Raw genomic sequence first — 22,749 nt, 5'->3', positions numbered from 1 at the left:
TTCAACACGTCCTGAAACCAGGTGAAAACACGTCCAGACGTCGTGGGGTTGGGCGGCCACCCCCTCGTTACAGAGGTCCGACGTCTTAGGCCAGGCAGACTGATAAAACAGGACAAGCAGCTAATTGTGGCGGAAGTAACATCAGACTTTAATGCTGAACAAACTACAAGTGTGTCTGAACATACAGGGCACCGAACGCTCCTAACGATGGGCCTCCACGGCCGACTGCCCACGCATGTAAAATATTAGATACAGGCTCCCAGATAGATGCCATTTTCCTTGTCTTCCGGAAGGCGTTCGATACAGTTCCGCACTGTCGCCTAATAAACAAGACCCTACGAAATATCAGATCAGCTGTGTGGCTGGATTGAAGAGTTTTTAGCAAACAGAACACAGCATGTTGTTCTCAAAGGAGAGACGTCTACAGACGTTAAAGAAATCTCTGGCGTGCCACAGGGGAGTGTTATGGGACCGTTGCTTTTCACAATATATATATAAATGACCTAGTAGATAGTGTCGGAAGTTCCATGCGGCTTTTCGCGAATGATGCTGTAGTATACAGAGAAGTTGCAGCATTAGAAAATTTGCAGCGAAATGCAGGAAGATCTGCAGCAGATAGGCACTTGGTGCAGGGAGTGGCAACTGACCCTTAACATAGACAAATGTAATGTATTGCGAATACATAGAAAGAAAGATCCTTTACTGTATGATTATATGATGGCGGAACAAACACGGGTAGCAGTTACTTCTGTAAAATATCTGGGAGTGTGCGTGCGGAACGATTTGAAGTGGAATGATCATATAAAATTAATTGTTGGTAAGGCGAGTGCCAGGTTGAGATTCATTGGGAGAGTCCTTAGAAAATGTAGTCCATCAACAAAGGAGGTGGCTTACAGAACACTCGTTTGACCTATACTTGAGTATTGCTCATCAGTGTGGGATCCGTACCAGGTCGGGTTGACAGAGGAGATAGAGAAGATCCAAAGAAGAGCGGCGCGGGTTGTCTGGTAAGCGTGATAGCGTTACGGAGATGTTTAGCAAACTCAAGTGGCAGACTCTGCAAGAGAGGCGCTCTGCATCGCGGTGTAGCTTGCTGTCCATGTTTCTAGAGGGTGCGTTTCTGGATGAGGTATCGAATATACTGCATCCCCCTACTTATACCTCCCGAGGAGACCACGAATGTAAAATTAGAGAGATTCGAGAGCGCACGGAGGCTTACCAGCAGTCGTTCTTCCCACGAATCATACACGACTGGAACAGGAAAGGGAAGTAATGACAGTGGCACGTAAACTGCCCTCCACCACACACCCTCCACCACACACGGTTGGGTGGCTTGCGGAGTATAAATGTAGACGTAGATGTAGATGTGTCAAAGCTAACACTACGACATCGACAACTACGACTGAAATGGGGACTTGACCGTCGGCTCTGGACTTCGGAGCAGTGGCAGATTATTGTATGGTCTGATGAATCCCGATACCTTCTTCATCATGCCGAAGGAAGGGCGCGAATCCGTCGTCCTCCACGGGAACAGCTTCTTGCCACCTGCACTGCGGGACGGAGACAAGCTGGCGGCGGCTCCATTATGCTCTGGGGAACACTCATTTGGGCATCCATGGATCCGGTGAAGCTCGTGCAAGGCACCATGACGATCCAAGGAGTATCGTATACTGGTTGCAGACCACGTACACCCCTTCAGCAGTGGCATTTTTCAAAAAGATGATGCGCCGTGTCTCAAGGGCAGGAGTGTGATGGAGTGGTTCGAGGAACACAGTGGCGAGTTCCCATTGATGTGCTAGCCCCCCAACTCGGGATATCTGAACCCGTTCGAACACATCTGGAACTGAACGTGGCGCCAGGGCTCATGACCCCCTCCCCGCTGTTTACGGGAATTACGTGACCTGTGTGTACAGATGTGGTGCCAACTCCCTTCAGCGACCTACCAAGGCCTCATTGCTTCCATGCCACGACGCGTCGCCGCTGTTGTCTGCGCGAAAGGATACCGCCTATTAGGTAGCTGGTCATAATGTTCTGGCTGATCAGTGTATATTGGATGGACACATACTTTATTGGTTTCATGTCTTGCATGTAGGTTATGCAGTCTTTTTCATCGCTGCTAAATGTGCAATGCGTCGCTAAACGATACTCAAATTCCGTTTCCATACTTTGCAAACGACTCTTAACTGGTCATTGGCATTATATAGTGTGTAACGGGTGTAAGTCCACGTGTTGCTTTTGGTGACTGAGGAGTGTGTACTGAACAACTTTACATCAGTATTTACTTCATTTGCAGACTACTAATTATAGCTATTAGGAATAGTATGTTTTTAGGTTGGTTGGTACATCCAAGTATATGTGGCAAGAGCTAGCCGTTAATGCTTATTTTCCGCTGGGCAGCATGTCAGGTATTGAAGTTTGGACGCATGGGCGCAAATGATTAGCCTATACTGCAAGCATAGTCCTCTTAGTGGTGCAGTTAGGACCTTGTAGAAGACACTGGTTAATAAATTACGTGATTATTTCCGGGAAGACTGTTTGACACAGACAAAAAACAACAAAGACACTGGTGTGTGTACAGTTCAAGGTACCACTTATAAAAATGTTTGCACTTATACCCTTTACACCCTATGTAAGTAGGTTGATATATAAATATTTCCACAGATTCGGTATGTTCCTTGAAGTTTTCCCGGTGGATACAGTACTGCATCTTATAGGCGTACATTTGGGACAGCAGTATCGGAAGAAGAAAGATGATGGAATATAATAGGCTTGGGATACTCTTTTGTTCAAAAATGAATATTGTGGAAATAAATTTGTGGTAGATGAGCGGGAGGTTTCTTGGGGTTACTTTTTTCAGTTGTGGTTCGGTACTTGCGTAGAAATGCAGACGTAGTTTCCTTATTGCGACTGAAATTGTTTGAAAACACCTTGCGTGTTGAAGCTAGATATGTAACTTTGATTCATATTCTGCTGCTCTACAGAAGAACAGTTCCACTGATTAAATCTCACCCACTGATTTTTCAATTACACGATTTTGAGTTTCTCAGTTGATGCTTTTTGTCTGGTGATGGTCTCTGCTACCGCTTCGAATATGTCAACTTGCTTTCCATACTATCTATCATAAATGGACTTCTTTCTTTTTGGTCATGTACATCGAACAATTAGGAACGTCTAGAAAATCAAAACTTATCACAAAACAGATTTAGTGGCCAATAAAAAATAGCTTGTGATTGATGTCGGTAGCAGATGATTTAATTGTGACCCCAATAGTACGTATTGGTGACTGTTAGATGACCTGATGTTGAAACACGTCAAATGAGTATCTTGGCAATTGGTGGAGTATTGGATGGGAAAGTGGATCGCTTCCTATTTGTCTCTCATACATTGAAACATTGGTTATTCTTCTATTGAGCACATAAGAATAGATTTTTTTATCGCTATTACGTCATGCAATGCAATCTCAATCGAAATACGAGAGAGCCTCTACCTAGCCTCAAGATGAAGGTGCAGTTATCACCTGGACTTACTAATAGAAATAAAATAATTTGCGTCCCTATTACATCACACTGATGCACAATATAGTACGAGAGCGAGAGCGAGAGCGAGAGCGAGAGAGAGAGAGAGAGAGAGAGCACCAACTTACTAATAACTAAACGAAACCCCCTTTCTAATGGTTAACTTAAGTTTTACTCTTTTAATCTTAAAAATCTAGACCATATACTAACAATGCTATTTGCAGATGAACAGGTAATTAGTAGTAATAGTGAAAATCTACAAAGAGCTGCATCATCTGTAAAGAACAACATACATACAACATAGAGACAAAACAAAAGTGATGACATAAACAAAATCAGATTTAGAACAGCAATAATTGTAGAGCAAGCAACAAATTTTAAATACTTAGGACGCAATATAATACAAGGACACGAAACTGATTTTCAACATAATTTAACTTGGTAAATGGTATTATCACACGAACCTCCACGCGGAAACCAAGGAAAGGAACGATTTCAGTATTTTATAAAATATTGCCACTCACAGTTTTATGTATGGAAGCGAAACCTGATTAATAACGAAGAAGGATACACTAAAACTTCAGAGGGCATAAATGAGACACTCAGATATGTAGCGGTATGCACAAGATAAGATCGAAAGCGAAATACAGAAACAAGAGTAATATTAGGACTGATGTCTCTGAATGAAAAGTATAGAAGATTACGGAAGGAAATGGAAAGAGCACTCACTAGGATGGAGCATTACTGACTACGAAAAATACTGTATAAATACAAACCAACAGGACGAAAAAGCATAGGTAGACTCGAAACCAGACGGAAAGACAGACTAATTTCTGTATATAGCGTACCTGGCAAAGCCTAAGACGTGCTGAAGATGATGATCCAATCTGTTGGTTCTGATAGAAACTGCGAATCCTTTGCCATTGGATCGCGACACAGGTAATAAAAGTAAAAAAAAGCTTTTATAGTCTCATCTGACAGTAGGGTACCGTGTCACGATTAGTAATTTAATGGATACCGCGGTAGCTGAAGACTTCGAACACCATTACTCGCTGCCGGCGGAGCTAGCGTGCGTGTTGGAAGATTGACATATCAGTCTGAGGTACGTTTCACGGCTTTGTTTGTCGTGAAATGTCTCTCGTCAAACGAGTCTAGTAATGAGGATCGCTTGTTACCCGTATTCTATTGTTCTATTGTCCATGTCGGAGTATCCTGCCGTCCCATTCTGCTACGCGTGACAATGCTGCGAGAATCCGTTAAGCGCTGAATTGTCTCTGCGAGGCGGGGCGAAACATTTCTCTCGACAAAAGTTTGAGTCTAATGTTAATGTCAATTGGTGTACCAGAGTTTCGTTGGTCTTTTCTTCTCGTGAGACCTGAAGAATCAGCATTGTGAAACGTGGAGTGCGAATCGAAGAGAGATTTTTTTTAATCTGCTGTCACTAGATACGTGGGACTGACAGTGGATTGCACTTTTTCCCCACATTGGATCATCTTGAACCAATTTATTTTCACGTGTATGATGTGCTATTAGTGTTGTTATTAATTCGTTAGGTACTTTAAAGACATACAGCCACTACTTAGCTTTATTCATCTTGTCATTCTCAGCTTACCAAAACCTTTTAATACTTCACTATATCAAATGCTTATTTCGCTACATAAAAATACGTTCCACTCCAAAGATAAAAGCTTCACAGTCCAGTCACGCAATTTGGGTATATGTTTGGATGTTACGACCAGTCAGTGAAAGCGTTTGACACGAAACGATTTATCAGATTCGAATACGAACGGTGAACGTACCCACTGTGGATGACCTGAAACTTAAAACATTTTACGTTGTTCTGTTGAACTATGGATCAGTATCAAACATTGTGCGATGTGTGTGCGAATAGTTTCATCCACAGGCAGGACTTGTGGAAGCCTAGGCCCGTTTCAAATTTTCGAAAACATTCTGGGAAAACAGTGATCAATTTCACAGCTTTAGTTAGAAAAACAGTATAGATCGCACAAATCATATTTACTGGTGATCGGTTTCAATCCAAAGGCGAGCCGTCTTCAGACCTTACGCCAAAGTTGATGTGTGAAGACGGATCCACGAAGCAGGAACCGCAGAAGTCTCATGATGATTTCAACCGCAGCAGAGCAGTTGGATCCATCTCCATACAGCAGATTTCGAGTACGGTCTGAAGATAGTACGCCTTTGGGTTTAATCCGGTCACAAGTAAATGTAATTTGTGCGATCTAGACTGTTATTCTTAGCACAGTACGCACGTTTGCCACAGTAAAACCAAAGCATTGAAAAAGCAGTGTTGTTGTTCTTGTTGTGGTCTTAGTCCAGAGACTGGTTTTGTTGCAGCTCTCCATGCTACTCTACGCTGTGCATGCTTCCTCATCTCCCAGTACCTTCTGCAACCTACATCCTTCTGAATCTGTTTAGTGTATTCATCTCTTGGTCTCCTTCTATGATTTTTACCCTCCACGCTACCCACCAATACGAAATTGGTGATCCCTTGATGCCTCAGAATACGTCCTACCAAGCGATCCCTTCTTCTAGTCAAATTGTGCCACGAATTTCTCTTCTCCCCAATCCTATTCAATACCTCCACATTAATTATGTGATCTACCTATCTAATCTTCAGCATTCTTCTGTATGTTATATTGTGATAAATGTGTAACTGCTGTTGACGTACTCATAAAAAACACAGTTGTACAGGAGAACAGGGAAGAAAAGTATTGAGCATAACATAATCACACGCGCGCTCGCGTCTGTGTGTGTGTATGTGTGCGCGCGCCCGAGCGGGCGCCCGCGCGCACTCCCATTCGTTGGCACGTAGTGGAAAGCCTATTTCTGATTTACTGACGCTCAGACGTTAACTAATCTCCAAGAGTTAATTTGCACTCGATTCACGCCGAATGTTGTTTCGTTTGTAACTCCCACAGATAACTGTCAAATAATAATCCGGTCAGCCGGCCGTTGTGGCCATGCGGTTCTACGCGCTTCAATCTGGAACCGCGCGACCGCTACGGTCGCAGGTTCGAATGCTGCCTCGGGCATGGATGTGTGTGATGTCCTTAGGTTAGTTAGGTTTAAGTAGTTCTAATTTCTAGGTGACTGATGAGTTCAGATGTTAAGTCCCATAGTTCTCAGAGTCATTTGAGCCAATAATCCGCTCAGAGTATTTAAATGCCCAAATCTGCAGAGTTGCAGTTGCGGTACAATCACAGTCTGTCTGTCTGTCTGTCTCTCTCTCTCTCTCTCTCTCTCTCTCTCTCTCTCACACACACACACACACACACACACACACACACACACATTTTTTGGATTAAAAGTGCCTCGTTTCCCAGCCTAAACGTTTAAATAATATCACCCGAGACTGAAATAAACAGCACCACACATTAGTCACAGCTTCTTTCTAACAGTTGTAGGTAGTAATTTTCACATACATTCAACAGTTTTCAGATTTTGAAACAAAATTCGTGGAGAGAAGTTGCTGGTATTCTTCTGGAAAGCAAACGTCGTCCTAAATAAAGTTGTGTGTCGGAAGATGATTCTGTAAGGGGGCGATCAAAAAGTTTCCGTACGAAGACTGTACAGTCCAAAATCGGCATGCCAATCAGTCAAAATCGCCGTAGACATTGAGGCGATCAGTAAACCGACGCCCCAGGTTGAAGATACCCGTTTGGTGAAACACCGCGTCCTGTTGCGTGAAGAAGTCCGTAACTGCTTGCTGTAGGCTACTTTCTAGTCCGACAGGAATCGTCGGCCGTTCAAGGTATTTTTTTAAGGGACCGAAAGCATGACAAGCTCGTGGGGAGACGTCAGATGTGTAGGGCGGGTGCCCGAGTCCTTCCCACTTGAGTTGGCGTAGCTTCTGCGTTACATTTGCTATATGCGGGCGCGCTTTATGAAGCAGCAACATAAGCGTGGTTTTCGACAGACATTCTGCATTCATGCACCTTCATTCTCCGATGAATGTCTACCGCGGTTTGTCCTTCAGCGGCCAAGAAAAGAATAACAGCACGTTACTCCTGGTCGGACGCCTTTGGAAATAACGTCGTAACAGTTCACCTTTCCGCATTTATCCCACGCACGTCGGAAAGACGCGAATGCCACACTAACCCCTCACCTACATGTCGAGGTTTATATACCCGCATCTGAGTCGCGCTACGTTGCATATACGCTGTAGCAACGCCCTCAAACGGAAACTTTTCGAACGCCCCTTATTTGTATAAATCATTGCATGCTCACGAGAAATACTGCCGCATTAACAACTGCTGTTTGCCATTCGATTTTCAATGTGTATAAGGAGTCTTGCCATTCGATTCGCAGTATGTACAAGCAGTCTTAAGCATGTAGTGAAATGGAAATTAATAATGCATGTAAATGATAGGACACCACGCAGGACGCCAAAAATGTAACAAAATGTCGATCTGGAACTATATGGTTCCGTTTTGGACACCAAACTGTAATACACTCCTGGAAATTGAAATAAGAACACCGTGAATTCATTGTCCCAGGAAGGGGAAACTTTATTGACACATTCCTTGGGTCAGATACATCACATGATCACACTGACAGAACCACAGGCACATAGACACAGGCAACAGAGCATGCACAATGTCGGCACTTGTACAGTGTATATCCACCTTTCGCAGCAATGCAGGCTGCTATTCTCCCATGGAGACGATCTAGAGATGCTGGATGTAGTCCTGTGGAACGGCTTGCCATGCCATTTCCACCTGGCGTCTCAGTTGGACCAGCGTTCGTGCTGGACGTGCAGACCGCGTGAGACGACGCTTCATCCAGTCCCAAACATGCTCAATGGGGGACAGATCCGGAGATCTTGCTGGCCAGGGTAGTTGACTTACACCTTCTAGAGCACGTTGGGTGGCACGGGATACATGCGGACGTGCATTGTCCTGTTGGAACAGCAAGTTCCCTTGCCGGTCTAGGAATGGTAGAACGATGGGTTCGATGACGGTTTGGATGTACCGTGCATTATTCAGTGTCCCCTCGACGACCACCAGTGGTGTACGGCCAGTGTAGGAGATCGCTCCCCACACCATGATGCCCGGTGTTGGCCCTGTGTGCCTCGGTCGTATGCAGTCCTGATTGTGGCGCTCACCTGCACGGCGCCAAACACGCATACGACCATCATTGGCACCAAGGCAGAAGCGACTCTCATCGCTGAAGACGACACGTCTCCATTCGTCCCTCCATTCACGCCTGTCGCGACACCACTGGAGGCGGGCTGCACGATGTTGGGGCGTGAGCAGAAGACGGCCTAACGGTGTGCGGGACCGTAGCCCAGCTTCATGGAGACGGTTGCGAATGGTCCTCGCCGATACCCCAGGAGCAACAGTGTCCCTAATTTGCTGGGAAGTGGCGGTGCGGTCCCCTACGGCACTGCGTAGGATCCTACGGTCTTGGCGTGCATCCGTGCGTCGCTGCGGTCCGGTCCCAGGTCGACGGGCACGTGCACCTTCCGCCGACCACTGGCGACAACATCGATGTACTGTGGAGACCTCACGCCCCACGTGTTGAGCAATTCGGCGGTACGTCCACCCGGCCTGCCGCATGCCCACTATACGCCCTCGCTCAAAGTCCGTCAACTGCACATACGGGTCACGTCCACGCTGTCGCGGCATGCTACCAGTGTTAAAGACTGCGATGGAGCTCCGTATGCCACGGCAAACTGGCTGACACTGACGGCGGCGGTGCACAAATGCTGCGCAGCTAGCGCCATTCGACGGCCAACACCGCGGTTCCTGGTGTGTCCGCTGTGCTGTGCGTGTGATCATTGCTTGTACAGCCCTCTCGCAGTGTCCGGAGCAAGTATGGTGTGTCTGACACACCGGTGTCAATGTGTTCTTTTTTCCATTTCCAGGAGTGTACATCCAAATTAATAATGTAGAGAAATTTACATTTATTACAATTGCGCAAAAATTATCGGGACAGGAACCTCGACGGCCGGTTTGACTGGATGTAGACACAGCAATTTGGCCTGTGCATGATTATGGTGCATGAAGTTGTGCTCGTGTGGCATAATTTTGGCGCAACTTGTCAGTCTCCATGCAAATCGACATGGTGTTAAGTGACCGTTGATTGGCAGCTTACGTCATTTACGTCCATCCATTGCAGCCTTGGGGCTCAGCTCAGAACAGTTTAGTCCATTTCTTGTTCCTCGCTTCCGCCCAAGTGCTCCAGGTGAAGCCACTACCCGGCAGTCGTATTGGCCAGGTCGCTAGCCGGCTACCAAAAAAGGTCGAGATGAAGGCACAAATCTAACTTGAAGTATGAGCTCTCTGTGCGAAACAGCAGTCGATTAACTTAGCAAAATGTTGTTTAAAAGTATCTCCAGAAATTACCCTAGTAAGAAGACACAATGAAAACTCGAATCACCTCAGACACTTCTCCGAAGTACCACAAAAGACATGCAAAGGATTTCAGAGTGTTCGTCGAATGATGTCAGAAAGAAATCATAGGCTGCTTGTGGTCTATACTGTTGTTGTTATATACCCTGTGCTCTTGTGCTTCAAGGGGCTGAATGCGCATCGTATCATCTTATCATTGGTGGGCTCAATTTACGCTGTCACCCAGCGAGTAATCGACATTGCTTAATTCGCCCTTGTAAGTGTTGGTTACAGGGTGCCAACCCTTTCTTATCTTCCTTCGAAAAGTCCATGGCCAGTGGCCGGCCTGGAGCATGGGAATACAGGCGCCGTTCTCACTCCGTGTTCCGTTGATGTGCCCGCCACTTGCTCGTGGTCAATTCCCTAAACCACTGAAAACGCCTGCAGGTGCGTCTCTATCTGCCTGACTCGTAAGAAGGCCGTGGCCGTGGCCGTGGCTTAACAGCAGGCCTGTATTCGCAGCAGGAAAGCCTTTGTATCTCCTCCCCCCCCCCCTCTTCCCACTCAAGTGTCTCAGGTCCTCGGAACTCGACGGCACCCCTAGGATGTCAGTCCGCCTTTTTTCGAGGCATTGTTTCAGAACAAGCACAACACCTGCAAACCGTGCTTGTCCGTCTTCCGTAGCTTTTGTGAAGGTTTCACCATAACAAGGCAATGGCTGAACTGGAAGACGTTTTGTGCAGTGCATTGGGCTGCGTTGTATTACAAGCTTTTTTGGGCCAAAGTTATATAGATGGAAGTGTATCCGAAATTGATTTGAGATGACGAACAGATCGTTGTAAGTAAATACATGTTTACTTTTTTATTTATGCAAACAATTAATGTCTTATTCCAACAAGTAAAGATCCTATTAGTCGTTGTTATACAATTTTAGCTCAGAAGCTGAAAGAGAATCATTGCTGTTAGTGCGAGGCGATTGTGGCCTATGAATTTTCATTACCCCAGGCACAATGCAACTATAAGTAAACCTTGTGAAAAATAATAATACTGTTCCTTTGAGAGTGAATGTAAGATTCACTTGAATGGTTTTCGTGCTTGACTGTTTAATTTTTAGACAGTTAATGCTTCTCGTAATAGTCTTTTGCAGCAATGAAATGAGTTATCCTTTGGAACTAGAAATATTATTCTGTGAGTTGGATCTTTAAATTGATAGCAGTAAATTATGTTTCTTTCTTTTTTTATGCTCTTGTATCCTCCGAGATACCACACGTCCAAATCCATTTTTATCTTCCGAACCTTGAGCTAAGTTTAATTTCATAAAGAATTAAATAATTTGGGAAAGTTCTTTTTCCAGTAACTTCTCAGGTGGGTTTTATAAGCATTATCATTTTTGTCGTGACTTCATCGTGTAAAGTGAATGCTCATGTGACATGCATGAAGGATTTTTGACGCTATTGCCAGTAGCATGTTTAACAGGAAATAACCAGTTAGGAACATCGACATTCCGTATAATTTCGACTAACAAATGTTCGAGGCATCTGTTGAACTGACAACACATCATTCGCGGCATTGTTGCTCTTGTGAACGATTGTACTGAGTGTGTAATATTTAGAGTCATCGCCCGACAATATGCATGAGATACTGCCAGCTGGCACCGTTGTCAGCGCTGCCGGTTGACTCATTCTCTTGCTTGTGTTGCAGGGTGCGGCGGCGCTGTTGGACCAGGAGTTCTCGCCGGTGGTGACGGCCAGCTGCAAGGCGGGCTACATGACCATCAGGGTCAACACCAACCAGTCCTTCCACGGTGAGTCACCGCCCCCTCACCTCTCCCACTCGTAACAAGAGTTGTACTCAACACTGCTCAGATTCCCTTCTAGTGTAACGAGAAATAATAAAAAATACAACACAATACATGGTGGACAGGCACCTAACTGTAAATCAGACATAAGTAGTTGTTGATGCAGTCTTCACTTTGATGACTGGGTTTGATGCAGTTCTCCAGGCTACTCTATTCTGTGCAAGCCTCTTCACCTCCTGATAGCTGTTACAACATACGCTACTGGCCATTAAAATTGCTACACCAAGAAGAAATGCAGATGATAAACGGGTATTCATTGGACAAATATATTATACTAGAGTTGACATGTGATTACATTTTCACGCAATGTGGGTGCATAGATCCTGAGAAATCAGTACCCAGAACAACCACCTCTGGCCGTAATAACGGTCTTGATAGGCCTGGGCATTGAGTCAAACAGAGCTTGGATGGCGTGTACAGGTACAGCTGCCCATGCAGCTTCAACACGATACCACAGTTCATCAACAGTAGTGACTGCAGTATTGTGACGAGCCAGTTGCTCGGCCACCATTGACCAGACGTTTTCAGTTGGTGAGAGATTTGGAGAATGTGTTGGCCAGGGCAGCAGTCGAACATTTTCTGTATCCAGAAAGGCCCGTACAGGACCTGCAACGTGCGGTCGTGCATTATCCTGCTGAAATGTAGGGTTTAGCAGGGATCGAATGAAAGGTAGAGCCTTAACACATCTGAAATGTAACGTCCACTGTTCAAAGTGCCGTCAATGTGAACTACAGGTGGCCGAGACGTGTAACCAATGGCACCCCATACCATCAAGCCTGGTGATACGCCAGTATGGCGATGCTGTAAACAGAACCGGGATTCATCCGAAAAAATGACGTTTTGCCATTCGCGCACCCAGGTTCGTCGTTGAGGCGCTCCTGTCTGTGATGCAGCGTCAAGGCTAACCGCAGCCATGGTCTCCGAGCTGATAGTCCGTGCTGCTGCAAACGTCGTCGAACTGTTCGTGCAGATGGTTGTTGTCTTGCAGATGTCCCCATCTGTTGACTCAGGCATCGGGACGTGGCTGCACGATCTATTATAACCATGTGGATAAGATGCCTGTCGTCTCGACTGCTAGTGATACGAGGCCATTGGGATCCAGCGCGGCGTTCCGTGTTACCCTCCTGAACCCACCGATTCCACATTTTGCTAATAGTCATTGGATCTCGAGCAACGCGAGCAGCAGTGTCGCGATACGATAAACCGCAATTGCCATAGGCTATAATCCGACCTTTATCAAAGTCGGAAACTTGATGGTACGCATTTCTCCTCCTTACACAAGGCATCACAACAACGTTTCACCAGGCAACTCCGGTCAGCTGCTGTTTGTGTATGAGAAATCGGTTGGAACCTTTCCTCATGTCAGCACGTTTTAGGTGTCGCCACCGGCGCCAACCTTGTGTGAATGCTCTGAAAAGCTAATCATTTGCATAGCACAGCATCTTCTACCTGTCAGTTAAATTTCGCGTCTGTAGCACGTCATCTACGTGGTGTAGCTATTTTAATGGCCAGTAGCGTATATCCTTCCTATTCTTTCGGTACCTTCCGTACTATGTGGTGTCCGGACATTTGCGACCCTGCACATTTGCGACAGCCCGACCCCTAGAGTTCCCTTGGACGGTATCCAAGCATTTATCGATTTACCTGCTCCAATCGGATTACGCCATCGTGGTCGAAACACAAACCCTCATGCTTACTTTGCTTTCAAAGCTGTTATTGTGATAATCAGTAGTTACAACGACGTGATGGGCATCAGCCTTCATTAGTTGTAAAAATTAGAGTGTTTGAAGCCTTACAGCAACTGCCCTTACTAGCTTAATGGTGAAACTAGCTGGTCAAGGCTCGGTTTACTAGTGTTTAATCAATAAGCAGTGGATTTGGCCGAACAAAGTCAACTTAAACATCACTCAAATGACCCTTCTGTCACTAGAAATTACAGTTACATCTATCATTTTTCAAGTGTACTATCCTACTTAGCTACCACATTTTCTTTCTTTCTTTTGAGCGTTATCCAGCGATACATTGATTAATAATGTTTCGCCACAAGGGATATCGGATTTCAGTGAGCAACTTAACTTCTTTTCAACTATTCACACACTCATTTCTCCTTTCCTTATTGTTTTATGGACTGTCAGTCATAGTAAATGAAATAGCCACAAACGCAGCGATTGATTAGCGAACATTCTCACTCTCTTTTACATCGTTGCTTTTCTGTTCCTTCCATGACCATAGGCTATTCATGAAATATTAATACATCGATATTATTTTTAACAAAAATCGATATTTAAATGGTGTCTTTCCTCCCGATACATCGAAATCGAAATGGCAATTTCGACTAACTATATCCTTTTTTTTCACAATTTTCGGTACGTATTTAAAATTGTTCTTTTGAAATTGTAATAGAACATACGTTTAATTGCGCTGTGTGAAGGAGTCTTACTAAGTTTTGAGCTTTCATCACGTCCAGACTTACTCTTTAACTGTGTGAAGCAAGTATATGTGGCCTAAAGAAGAAGTCCGAATGCACCGAGGGATGGCAGTATGAATGAAATAACGAGTTTTCCGATGTGAAGAAACAGCACAATTTTTACTGCAACTAGTCTGCTATTTCATCAAATCGGCATTCTCCAAAAACAGTTGCTGAAATTGATGAACAAAAATCTAAATGACACGATTGGTTTTTGCGGTGGGTGGGGATGTGAGAGACTAAATTCTGGCGTAATCAGTGCTCGGCGCTATCAACAGAAACTACGGTTTTGACACTACAACCGCTAAGTCGCTGGGATTGGCAGAAACGAAGAAAACCAGGAAAGTCGATATGAAGTGTTCCGGACAAATCCGATATGTGACGAAACCGAACGACGGACACATTGGACATCGTTTATTGTGCCATTTACATGCTGTTACCATTGTTGGCAAAATGGTTATCACCAACCGTGAACATGCATCGTTTCCTTTCAATTCTTGCTCTAACGGGGATAAGCAGGCAGAATATCTAATAATAAATCAATACTTAAATATACAGGTCTAAAACTGGCAGTGTGTTTACAATGTGCAGCCAATATTTTTATAGGCTAGTGCGTCGATATTCGTCAGTCGATACGACACTGCATCGATACTTTCTCTCGATGTATCGAGCGCTGATATTGACGCTTTTTCAAAAATATCCCTATATCGGATTCCAAATATTTTAAAAAATATCGACAGTCTTAGTCAGTAAGCGTCAAAAGAAGCTATCGTACAGACCGAGGGATAAAAGGGCTATATTTATATTTGGAAGAACTAAGTACATATTGAAATAGTCGATGGTATTGCCATTGTTTCCCAAAAGGTGTAAATAATGAAAAAAGGTCTGTATTTTGGTACTATGAAAAGGTAGTTGGAAATACCTTGGTATTAGATGTAGTTACTTTACCTAAAACCTTCTATGTAGTGTCACAGCGTCAGTAATTATATCAGTATTTTCAACTGGCAACGTGATTTCAAGAAGCCAATATGTCGGGTAAGATGCAGAGACGTCGGCTTGAAAGCGGACAAGGCGCGTACGAGGAAGGCCTCCCTTGCCTGAAGGTTCGCTGCTCAAACTGCCTGGCGAAGGGGCTGACCGTCGATGGCCAGTGAACCCTGCCGATTGCAAATGTCCGCGGTCGCAACCGTCCGGAATTCGTGCTATACTGTCAAGCAGTTCTTCCTTTGTATAGCTTAAGTTTCATCGAGCTGTGTTACTTGGCAATGGCACATCGTGCGAAACTTGCCTTCGCTCTTAAGTTTTGCACACCAGTCTGCACATAACGACCTTCAATGTTTGATGCTAACTGATCGCCGTTCCTCATATGACAATGGCGTCAGTTTGATGTGATATGGATTAGCCTGGGATCAGCGCACCGGTCTTTAGCCGTTATCAGCTTCCAAATCTCGAGCCCCAACTTCTCATACAAGTAGTTCCTGGACAGGCATCACGAGGCTGCGTGCACTGTGTTCAAGTACTCCCACTATGAAAAAAAATCCGTAACAGTACCGGGAATTGAACGTTGTCGTCGGTCTGGCGGTCAGAAACGCTGGGGACAGTGATCAAGATATTCACCCAAATTCTTAACAAAAAAATTGGCTGTGCTGTTTGAGGCTTTCCCGGCGCTGCATCTGCTTGATAGGTTCCCGGGACTTACGCCGGATAATAGTGTAGAAACCGCACAATATTTCAGCGAGACAACTGCCCGCCATCTTCAGGTGCTACTGTCGCGTCGCTTTTTTTTTTTTTTTTTTTTACTTTATTGTTATTTTAAAACCTGTACAACTCAGGTAGGCTGGCAGCGGCACACTACGCCGCTCTTCAGCCATAGCGTTTTACAAGAGTATAAAACATGGTGAATGACAATGAACAAAGTGACGGGCAAAAGAGAGAGGTCACAGAGACATAAAAAACACGGAGTCGTTCACATGTGACGATAACAACACTGAAAACACGTTGGCACGGCGCACAAAACACTGAGGAGTCCGACGGCACAAGTGAACGTAGGAGTGGGACGGCGGACACCAAAAACACTATATGACGTCACACACACGAGACACAAAAGGCGACGATCTCCGGCGCGCGAATGTTCACTATACGTGTGCGAGTCCGGGGACCTGCCAAGAGAGGAGGAGGAGGAAGGGAGTGGGAGAGCGAGAGGGGAGAGCAGAGATGCCACGGGCAGGGGTGATAGGGGGGAGGGAGGAAGGGGGAGAGGAAGCCCGGGGGAAGAGGGGGAAGGGAGGGGACAGGGAGATGGAAAAAGAAGGGAAGAGAAGAGAAGGGAGGGAGGGTGCCGAAAGGAAAGGACACGGGAAGTGGGGGGCGGGGCAGGGTCAAAGTTGATAGGAGTGGTAGATGGAGGGGACGAGGACATCATCAGGGAGAGGGAGCTGGCGGAAGCCACCTTGGGAGAGGGTATGGAGGGTGGAGAGATGGAGACCGGGTGGGACGTGGGAATACAGGCGCGGCAGCGGGCGGGGGTGGGAGAGGATCGGGGAAATGAGCGGGTGAGGAGGATCAAGTTTACGTGAGGTGTACAGGATACGTATCCTTTCAAGGAAAAGGAGGAGGTGGGGGAAGGGGATGAGATCATACAGGATCCGCGTGGGGGAGGGGAGACGGATGCGATAGGCAAGGCGGAGAGCATGGCGTTCAAGGATTTGGAGGGATTTATAGAAGGTAGGGGGGGCGGAGAGTCGCGTCGCTGAGAAACGCGCCAATTTATATGCTGGCTTTCTAGAACAGCGCAGGCGCCAGCGGGGCATAACATCATCGAAGACCAATCGTAGACAGCGTCGAATACCAGAGCCGTCTGCTGGAGAAACGGGTGGCGGTCTGCGGAAGCGCGCCGCGGCGCGGGAAAATGCGGCCGGGAGCGACGGACCCCATTCGCGCGCGCGAGGTGTTGGCGCGCGATTTAAGCATCTACGCTAAGGCTTCCCATCTGCGTTGACTCGGTGCGGTTGCTAATCTGTGGCTGACGATTCCTTAGTGCCGCCAAGGCTGGTTCCCAGGCTTTGCTCAGGTGAAACCCCGTGTCTCCACCGTATGTCGGTGGCGTGTCTTTTAAGGTGGGCAGAATTTTCAAGAAACACCGGATTAAATGTGTCTTCCGGCCTCCAGCAAAAGTGAAATCGATGCTGGGCTCTGTCAAAGACAACCTCGGCCTGAGGAGACCAGGAATATACAAAATCCCGTGCCAGTGTGGGAAATCTTATATTGGCCAGACGTATCGTACGGTCAAAGACAGATGCGACGAACATAAACGTCACACGAGGTTGGGTCAGCCAGAGAAATCTGCGGTTGCTGAACATTGCCTTGACACGGGACACGGCATGAATTATGAAGAAACCAAGATCCTCTCGCATGCTTCCACATACTGGGACTCCATGATCAAAGAGGCGGTCGAAATACGTATAAGCAGTGACACGGGGTTTCACCTGAGCAAAGAATGGGAACCAGCCTTGGCGGCACTAAGGAATCGGCAGCCACAGATTAGCAACCGCACCGAGTCAACGCAGATGGGAAGCCTTAGCGTAGATGCTTAAATCGCGCGCCAACACCTCGCGCGCGCGAACGGGGTCCGTCGCTCCTGGCCGCATTTTCCCGCGCCGCGGCGCGCTTCCGCAGACCGCCACCCGTTTCTCCAGCAGAGGGCTCTGGTATTCGACGCTGTCTACGATTGGTCTTCGATGACGTTATGCCCCGCTGGCGCCTGCGCTGTTCTAGAAAGCCAGCATATAAATTGGCGCGTTTCTCAGCGACGCGACAGTAGCACCTGAAGATGGCGGGCAGTTGTCTCGCTGAAATATTGTGCGGTTTCTACAATATTATCCGGCGTAAGTCCCGGGAACCTATCAAGCAAAAAATTGGCTGTTGACTTATGTCTCCGCTTCTTTGGCCGACGTTTGTTTGATGATATTTCTGACATTTCGCTAGCACGAGTGGCCAGCACTTTCAAAGTTTCACCTTCTATTGCTGGTGGTGGTGGTGGTGGTGGTGGTGGTGGTGGTGACGACAATGGAGGGTGACTTTTTGACAATACTAGCACTCGTACTGGCGAAACGTCTGAAAAATCATCAAACAAACGTCGATCGAAAACCTGAGACAAAATCCAACAGACAATTTGTCAACAAGTGGCCGCGAAAGCCTTAAAAATTTCGTAAATCAAGCAAAGGTAAAATCAGGGTTTAGAAGTGTATCTTTAATAACGCAGTATTTCCAAATCGTGTATGTAATTACATCGCGAACAATGAATACGAATTCTACTTCATTGTAACCCAAATATATCAGAGAAATCTAAAGCGATTATAACAAGTTCTGCCCTTTAAAAATACAGTATTTATTTCAAGTAGGTTAGTATGCGAGGGCAAATATATTCATCAGTGCTACAACTTCTATTACACCTCGTTTGGGGTAGTTCGCAATTGGATGAGGAATCAGGCAAGAAGATTTCGTGGCATTTGAAGCATTCCCAAGAGCCTTAGAAGAAGTCGTCAGTTCTTTCAACTGGGGACATGAAGAAGGAATACGTATTAATGGTACACTGCCAGTGGCTTTTACACTGTTTGTCTGTAATATAGATGAATTTTGGTATAAAATACAGGAGCTTGATGAAACAATTGAAAAGTACGCTGAAAATCAATGGTAATAAGACTGGACTGACCTGATTTGGGGGAAGAGACCAAACAGCGAGCTCATCGATCTCATTGGATTAAGAAAGGAAGTCGGCCGTGCCGTGTCAAAGGAATCAACCCGGTATTTGCCTGAAGCGATTTAGGGAAATTACGGGAAACCTAAATCAGGACGGCCGGACGCGGAATTGAACCGCCGTCCTCCCGAAAGCGAATGCGAGTGCCGTGTGCTAACCACTGCGCCACCTCGCTCGGTTGTAATAAGATTCAAGTAACGTGTAATCTATAGAACCAACAGAAAATCGTACAAATTAATAATAAGTCCACAGAACCAGTCGTACATTACGGTAGGCTAACAACAGTACTGAGCAATGTCATAATATAGATGGACTGGAAAGTTAGCAAATATACCTGACTTAATGAAGTTAACAGGGAAAGCAATTAAAATACGTAGCCACGAATATGACTGTCACGTGGTGTAGAATCACAATAAAATAATAACCACACACGCCCCGTAACATCGGGTCTTCGCTCGCGTACTTTGTTTACAACACCGGTGCAAACAACTGAAGGGGGCGTGACCGCTAGGCGTCAGTGGCCGAATATAGTTTGCAACAGCGTAATACAAAGTTAGAAATGCAATCTGAAACTACGTCTGCATACAACTAAATTGAATACAAAAAGTGCAATTGAAGGGGAGCTAGAATTATGAGTCAAAAGAGAAATATTAGTTTCAATTCTGGAGGGTTACTATAAGTAATTTTATCTGCCAAAGGCATTACAATAAAGTTAACGGACAGAAACTTGTGAAGCAAAGTCGCGGGCTCAGCAGAATACCAGGAACTGCTACTGACACGGAACCAGTAGGTAATTAAAATAACCAGAATGAGGAATAAAATTATTAAAAGCTCCAAGGCTGAGCAAAAGTACGGTTATACCTATCGTTAAGATTATAAAAGGTAGTGCCTACAGGTAGTCTGTGACATGTACAATACACAAATAAGCGAATTGAAAGCAGCATATCTAAACACGATAAAAAGACTGTGGGCACAACAAATTTCCCGAAACCAGAGCAAGAAAAACTTGGGCTGCACGGAGCTGAGCAGAACTCTACCAGGATGTAATACTTATAAAAGCTCAGCTTTTCATATAATGAAAACTACGAATTGGCCGCTAATTCATTTTGTTCATTGAGAAGTGTAGGTGGATGGCGTTTCCTATTCTCACAAATCACTATTTCTTCTAAAAGATTCGGGAGGCATCTGTTGAATCTTTGGTTATTATTTTATTATAATTTCACTCCACGCAACAGTGCCATTTGTGGTAACATATTTTAACTGCTTTCTCTCTTAACTTCCTAAAGACCGGTACATTTGCTAATTTTCCAGTCCGTGTACATTACGACACTGGTTATTACAGTTGTTAGCTTACCATTATGTACATTTATTTTAACACGTGCACATTTCTGTGGCCTAATCTATCGAAACTGGTAACTAAACAAACTAATACACTCCTGGAAATGGAAAAAAGAACACATTGACACCGGTGTGTCAGACCCACCATACTTGCTCCGGACACTGCGAGAGGGCTGTACAAGCAATGATCACACGCACGGCACAGCGGACACACCAGGAACCGCGGTGTTGGCCATCGAATGGCGCTAGGTGCGCAGCATTTGTGCACCACCGCCGTCAGTGTCAGCCAGTTTGCCGTGGCAAACGGAGCTCCATCGCAGTCTTTAACACTGGTAGCATGCTGCGACAGCGTGGACGTGAACCGTATGTGCAGTTGACGGACTTTGAGCGAGGGCGTATAGTGGGCATGCGGGAGGCCGGGTGGACGTACCGCCGAATTGCTCCACACGTGGGGCGTGAGGTCTCCACAGTACATCGATGTTGTCGCCAGTGGTCGGCGGAAGGTGCACGTGCCCGTCGACCTGGGACCGGACCGCAGCGACGCGCGGATGCACGCCAAGACTGTAGGATCCTACGCAGTGCCGTAGGGGACCGCACCGCCACTTCCCAGCAAATTAGGGACACTGTTGCTCCTGGGGTATCGGCGAGGACCATTCGCAACCGTCTCCATGAAGCTGGGCTACGGTCCCGCACACCGTTAGGCCGTCTTCCGCTCACGCCCCAACATCGTGCAGCCCGCCTCCAGTGGTGTCGCGACAGGCGTGAATGGAGGGACGAATGGAGACGTGTCGTCTTCAGCGATGAGAGTCGCTTCTGCCTTGGTGCCAATGATGGTCGTATGCGTGTTTGGCGCCGTGCAGGTGAGCGCCACAATCAGGACTGCATACGACCGAGGCACCCAGGGCCAACACCCGGCATCATGGTGTGGGGAGCGATCTCCTACACTGGCCGTACACCACTGGTGATCGTCGAGGGGACACTAAATAGTGCACGGTACATCCAAACTGTCATCGAATCCATCGTTCTACCATTCCTAGACCGACAAGGGAACTTGCTGTTCCAACAGGACAATGCACGTCCGCATGTATCCCGTGCCACCCAACATGCTCTAGAAGGTGTACGTCAACTACCCTGGCCAGCAAGAGCTCCGGATCTGTCCCCCATTGAGCATGTTTGGGACTGGATGAAGCGTCGTCTCACGCGGTCTGCACGTCCAGCACGAACGCTGGTCCAACTGAGGCGCCAGGTGGAAATGGCATGGCAAGCCGTTCCACAGGACTACATCCAGCATCTCTAAGATCGTCTCCATGGGTGAATAGCAGCCTGCATTGCTGCGAAAGGTGGATATACACTGTACTAGTGCCGACATTGTGCATACTCTGTTGCCTGTGTCTATGTGCCTGTGGTTCTGTCAGTGTGATCATGTGATGTATCTGACCCCAGGAATGTGTCAATAAAGTTTCCCCTTCCTGGGACAATGAATTCACGGTGTTCTTATTTCAATTTCCAGGAGTGTATTTTCGATCGGTGACTGTTGTGGCTTAAAAAAGTTGTTGGATCGCTATCACCTTCACAGTGACTATGTCGCTCCACGTAAAGACGTAAGGAAAGGAGGAGAGTGGGGCAGTAGCTTAGAGAACGTGTGGCACATGGAGCAAGAAAATACTTTGGTGCTGTGCAATCTATGTGAAACGGTAGAAAAGACGAACCAATAGGAGGTAGGTAGATGACATTATGAAACATGCAACAACTGCATGGTTGCATACAAATGGTGACAACAATACGAGGAGGGCCGGCCGGAGTGGCCGAGCGGTTCTAGGCGCTTCAGTCTGGAACTGCGTGACCGCTACGGTCGCAGGTTCGATTCCTGCCTCGGGCATGGATGTGTGTGATGTTCTTAGGTTGGTTAGGTTTAAGTAGTTGTAAGCTCTAGGGGACTGATGACCTCAGATGTGAAGTCCCATAAGTGCTCAGAGCCATTTTTGAATACAAAGAGGCACAAATATACCACGGAGAACCATAACATTACGACCACTGTACAGCGCGGGATTCGATGTCAAAAAATGTTCAAATGTGTGTGAAATCTTATGGAACTTAACTGCTAAGGTCATCAGTCCCTAAGCTTACACACTACTTAACCTAAACTATCCTAAGGACAAACACACACACCCATGCCCCAGGGAGGACTCGAACCTCCGCCGGGACCTGCCGCACAGTCCGTGACTGAAATTCGATGTTACTTAGTGACTGAGAGGACGTGATGCAATAAATAATGTATGCCGAGTGACTGCGGCAAAAGGGCCAAGTAGAGGTAAGTGTAACAAGCAAATAATCGTAATAAACATAGGTCGGGAAACCAATGGTTTCCATATACGACGTTCTACGTCTGAGTACATGAACGTTTCACAACTGAATTGCCGAGGAATCAAGCTGCATTTATTCACCTGAGGACAAACACATTA

At 46.2% G+C, this 22,749-nt stretch overlaps 1 protein-coding gene across 1 annotated transcript in view; it reads left to right on the top strand.

The window, feature by feature from the left end:
• Positions 1 to 22,749, top strand: part of LOC126412237 (uncharacterized) — a 493,249-nt gene that overhangs the window by 380,243 nt on the left and 90,257 nt on the right. The window contains exon 2 of the mRNA XM_050081729.1: positions 11,570 to 11,672. Within this exon, the coding sequence (XP_049937686.1) occupies positions 11,570 to 11,672 (103 nt within the window). The remainder of the gene's footprint in view (positions 1 to 11,569; positions 11,673 to 22,749) is intronic.

The sequence above is a fragment of the Schistocerca serialis genome, chromosome 7, assembly GCF_023864345.2.
Source record: "Schistocerca serialis cubense isolate TAMUIC-IGC-003099 chromosome 7, iqSchSeri2.2, whole genome shotgun sequence".
In the NCBI taxonomy this organism is placed as follows: Eukaryota; Metazoa; Arthropoda; class Insecta; order Orthoptera; family Acrididae; genus Schistocerca; species Schistocerca serialis.
This window is presented reverse-complemented; position numbering and strand designations above follow the sequence as displayed.